General features: G+C 51.6%; 1 protein-coding gene across 3 annotated transcripts; it reads right to left on the bottom strand.

Moving 5' to 3' along the window:
- Positions 1-46: 46 nt before the first annotated feature.
- On the bottom strand, positions 47-3745 carry CUTC (cutC copper transporter). Of its 3 annotated transcripts, XM_026061925.1 has the most exons (7): positions 3509-3745; positions 2571-2606; positions 2038-2171; positions 1578-1605; positions 1083-1188; positions 805-924; positions 398-490 (listed from the first exon to the last, which is right to left on the bottom strand). In XM_026061925.1, exons 1-6 carry the CDS (start codon positions 3669-3671, stop codon positions 825-827), a joined length of 567 nt encoding a protein of 188 aa, XP_025917710.1. In that variant the 5' UTR covers positions 3672-3745; the 3' UTR covers positions 398-490; positions 805-824. The 3 variants fall into 3 exon arrangements, with proteins under 3 accessions (XP_025917711.1, XP_025917709.1, XP_025917710.1); XM_026061926.1 differs by lacking the exon at positions 805-924 and having other exon boundaries at positions 47-490; positions 1083-1208; XM_026061924.1 differs by lacking the exon at positions 805-924 and having other exon boundaries at positions 47-490; positions 3509-3742.
- Positions 3746-3826: the final 81 nt, after the last annotated feature.

Below are 3826 nucleotides of genomic sequence, written 5' to 3' on the forward strand. Positions count from 1 at the left end.
CRCAGTCCTACCTGTAAAAAACAAAACAAAACAAAACAAACACAGCAAGAGGGGAGCAGCTGCTGCAGTGTTTATTTGACAATCACATGCAGTGCTACACAATTCAGTCCCCCTACTTGCTCAGCTCCCTTCCTCCCCAAATGCTGCTGAACAGCTTGTTGCCACAACATCCAGGAATGAGTCCTTTGAATTAAAATGGCCAACTTAAGTCTCAAGGCCAGGGACTGGTCATTCAGGGGAAGCCMAGGGAAGAGATGTCAGGCTTCGTCACCTAGTTCACGTCCTCTGCAGCCTGAGGACGGAAGCAGTACCCATCTGTCCACATAGCAGGGAAGACTCTGGAGTCTCAGCGCTCTTGTCCCAGCATGGTGCCTTCCACTACAGAATGTTCTTTGCAATTGCATTCAGGGTCCTCACTTTGGCCACATCTGCCACCTTTATGGAGTATTCAGGGGCAGAGAAGGACGCTCCCATGGCAACGTTCGGATTTCTGTTGGAAAAATGACTGATTACTATCTGTGGGTGATACAGACGGTTAGATACACTAAGGAACACCCACTATCTCCCCTAGTCTCAGCAGAGGCCAGAGAACCTGCTGATGCTACCTCAGACCAAAGATGAGGCAGTAATAGACAGAAGGGTAATCCAACAACAAGAGGCACCAGCATCAACGGAAACCCAGTGCAGACCTGTGGACAAAACTAAGCCATTCCCCACTGTTCACAGTGGTACATCCCACAGGCCTCCCAAATGCCACACACCAGTGTTACAGGTCTGAGGCAGCAATACCAGAACCTGTCTTACCAAGTGCCACACAAGTGCACTCATGAGCCCCAGGGCAGCAGTACCAGAAGAAATGCCCCAGGGATCTCGTTCTGCATGGAACTTGCATGTCCAGATGATGAGCGCTGCTGGATTTGTGCACTGCAGAATACAGAGCCAGGCATCATGATCCCAACCACAAGAGAAGAGCAATTAGCACCCAGAAAGAAGTTGGGAATTTATGCCTCTTCTGCAAACTCATTTTCATATTAATCCAGCTTTTCCACCATACAATTTTGTTAGTAAAAATACTCCATTACCTGAACTTCATCCCTGAGTCCCGGACCGAGCGAGCAGAGCAGTGAAACTCAGAAGCACTGGAGCCTTCCAGAATCCTCTGCAGGTTGCGTTCCGTGATGCCACCCCCTGGTGGGAAGAATCCCTGTCTATGTCACATACAGCACAAAAAGCAGCTGTCACATCCCTGGCATTACCCCTTGGATCTAGCCCCTAAAGGAAAACACCACCTAGACAGAGAGGGAAAGATAGCCCTTGGGACAACAGAGACCCAGGCAACTGAAAAGAGTTGGGAGAAGCCTTGGCTTCTCCCATAAATCTAGAAACCTCCAAGGAAGAGCAGCCGCAGGGCTCTGCCATCCCCAGCCAGCTGTGTGGCCTTTACTCACACCATGGCAGGAGCACGTCCTCCTGGGGACCGGGCTTAGAAAGCCAGATTGGACAGTATGTCTCAGGGTGAGAGAGGGGAAGTAGGAGCCATGGACTATTGGACCTGCTACACATGACAAAAAACATACCTGGCACTACCACGATCCTGCCCTTCGCCTGAAAGAGGACAATAATGCGTTAGTGACATTGGCACATCGCTCCATCTCTATTTTACCATGCACATAGAGTCGTGAGGTAGCAAAAAACCTGCAGCACCTTCAGCAAGCTCACGAATGTCACTGTACTCATGATTCAAGCATTCTCACTTGTTTTTTCTGTGCTATTCATGTATCTAAGCTCAAACCACCTCTGCCTCCCTCCTCCCAGTCTGAGGGCAAGAAGAGCCCAAATGGCCTTTGCTGTAGGAGACTTCAGGGATCCACCCTGCATAGATGTTGGGGGAAAAGATTAACCCAAGCCAGGGAAGGAGGGCAAGTGCTCCTTGACAGAAGTTCCCTTACAGAAATGAGGGCTTCTGTAAAGGAGCTGCCTCCAGGCTATGAGCAGGAAGCAGCCAACATAACCCAGAGCAGCACAGAGAATACTTACCTGCTCAGCAAGTCTCTTAATTAAGGACAAGCCTTCCAGCGCAGAGCTGTCACAACCACTGGTCAGCACCCGCTCAAACCCCAGAGAAATCAGGGTCTCCAGTGCTACCAGGGGGTCATGCACCATGTCGAAGGCTGAAAGACCAACAGAACAGCTCAGAAATCGCTCAGCTCATCGTTCAATCCCTATTCCCCAGCCAGCTCAGGAGCCCAGGAAGCAGAGACAGAAAGGGTCTTTCTCACAGCTGGCAATCCCTGCGGAGCCACAGCTCCTCACCATCACGAGCCTCCTCAAGGCAGCAGCAGGGCCACAGAGCTCAGTTCCTGGGACACTCCCCCCATCCCAGGGCAGCGACACAGCCACCAAGCCTGGACCCTCACGGACCCTTCCCCTCCCGGAAGAATAGCTCAGGCATAGGCCTGCTTTTGCAGAGCATGAACAGCTCATCCCTTCCCACAGAAGGGCCAAACACCAGCTCCCTCCCCAACCCCACTTTTCCCTGGCCAGGGCCACGCTGAGGTGAGGCAACTCACCTCGATGAAAGGTGACTGGCAGAGGACGGCAAACAGCTGCAATTAACAAAGCATATGGTCAGTGAGGCCCAGTCCCGAGAGTCTCTTGTGCTAGAACTGAAAGGGATGGGAAAAGAAAGAGGGCAAAGGTTTCTTGGGCTCTTCCTGGGGAGCTCAGAAGAGTACCAGTACTTGTTGGGAACAACATGGCTGCAGCTGCTCCTGTCCATCCAGACTCTTTGGTGGGGAAAAATTATTCTACCTTTGGGGAAGCATCAAATTTTGATTCCTTAATAAGCAACATCTAAACTCCCCTCATTATCTGGATTGGGCAGAACCTTCAGTCTCTCCAGAGACGTCTTTCTCTACAGAAAGAAGGCATGAAAACCATCTCATCTAGCTGGGGAAGGGACGGGACCAGTGCTCTTTGAAAGCAGGAGTTTATTTTTCCTGCTTTCTCATTGGATACACGAAAAGAAAAATTTAAGATGAGTTGTCAGCAACCCACAAGGCCAAAGGCTAAGACAGACATATTCTAGACATCTGTAGTAGGGACATCAGGAGAAGAACAAAGTGAAAAGAAAAGTGAGAAGGGAGAGAATCCAAAACCAAAATACTCTGGTCTTCCAAATGCAGCTCACCTAAGCCTCACTCCTTCTTAAAACCTGCTYTTATGTCCTAGGTGGCTTCAAACTCTGTGCGAGTTCCTTGGGACAGTAGCGCTTGACCTGCAAAGCTCTTTACCTATTTGACGCATTTGAAGTATGACAATATGTGAAACTGGGAGAAGCTGGAGAAAGAAGGCAAGGCCTTAGAAATGAGAGCTGCAGACCAAAGCACCCTATACAGTGTCTTTTAGCATCATCGGACAGAGCAGCACTGAACTACCACCATCAATCGCAGCAAAGATAATATCCCAAGGAGCTCAGAGCAGCGTTCATGGCTGGGGACACCCTTACCCAGCAAGGCTGTGCAGAGCTCCGTATCAATGCGCCCGTCCTCCGTGAGAGCCCCAAACACCAGCCCATCGGCCCCATGCAGCTTGGCCAGGCGGATATCAGCCTTCATCACTTCCACCTCACGGTCCGAGTAGAGAAAATCGCCACCGCGAGGTCGGATCATCACGAACACCGGGACTCGCACGCACTGCTTCACCACCTGCAGCAGCCCTGGGGACCAGCGGGGAGAGGCGGCTCAGCACGCGCGGGGGGGGGGGAACCCGAGGGCAGGTGTGGGGCTAACTCGGGATCGGCAGGGGCAGGGGCCGCGGGCGGCGG

Source organism: Apteryx rowi, unplaced genomic scaffold (assembly GCF_003343035.1).
Source record: "Apteryx rowi isolate R43461 unplaced genomic scaffold, aptRow1 scaffold_188, whole genome shotgun sequence".
NCBI lineage: Eukaryota > Metazoa > Chordata > Aves > Apterygiformes > Apterygidae > Apteryx > Apteryx rowi.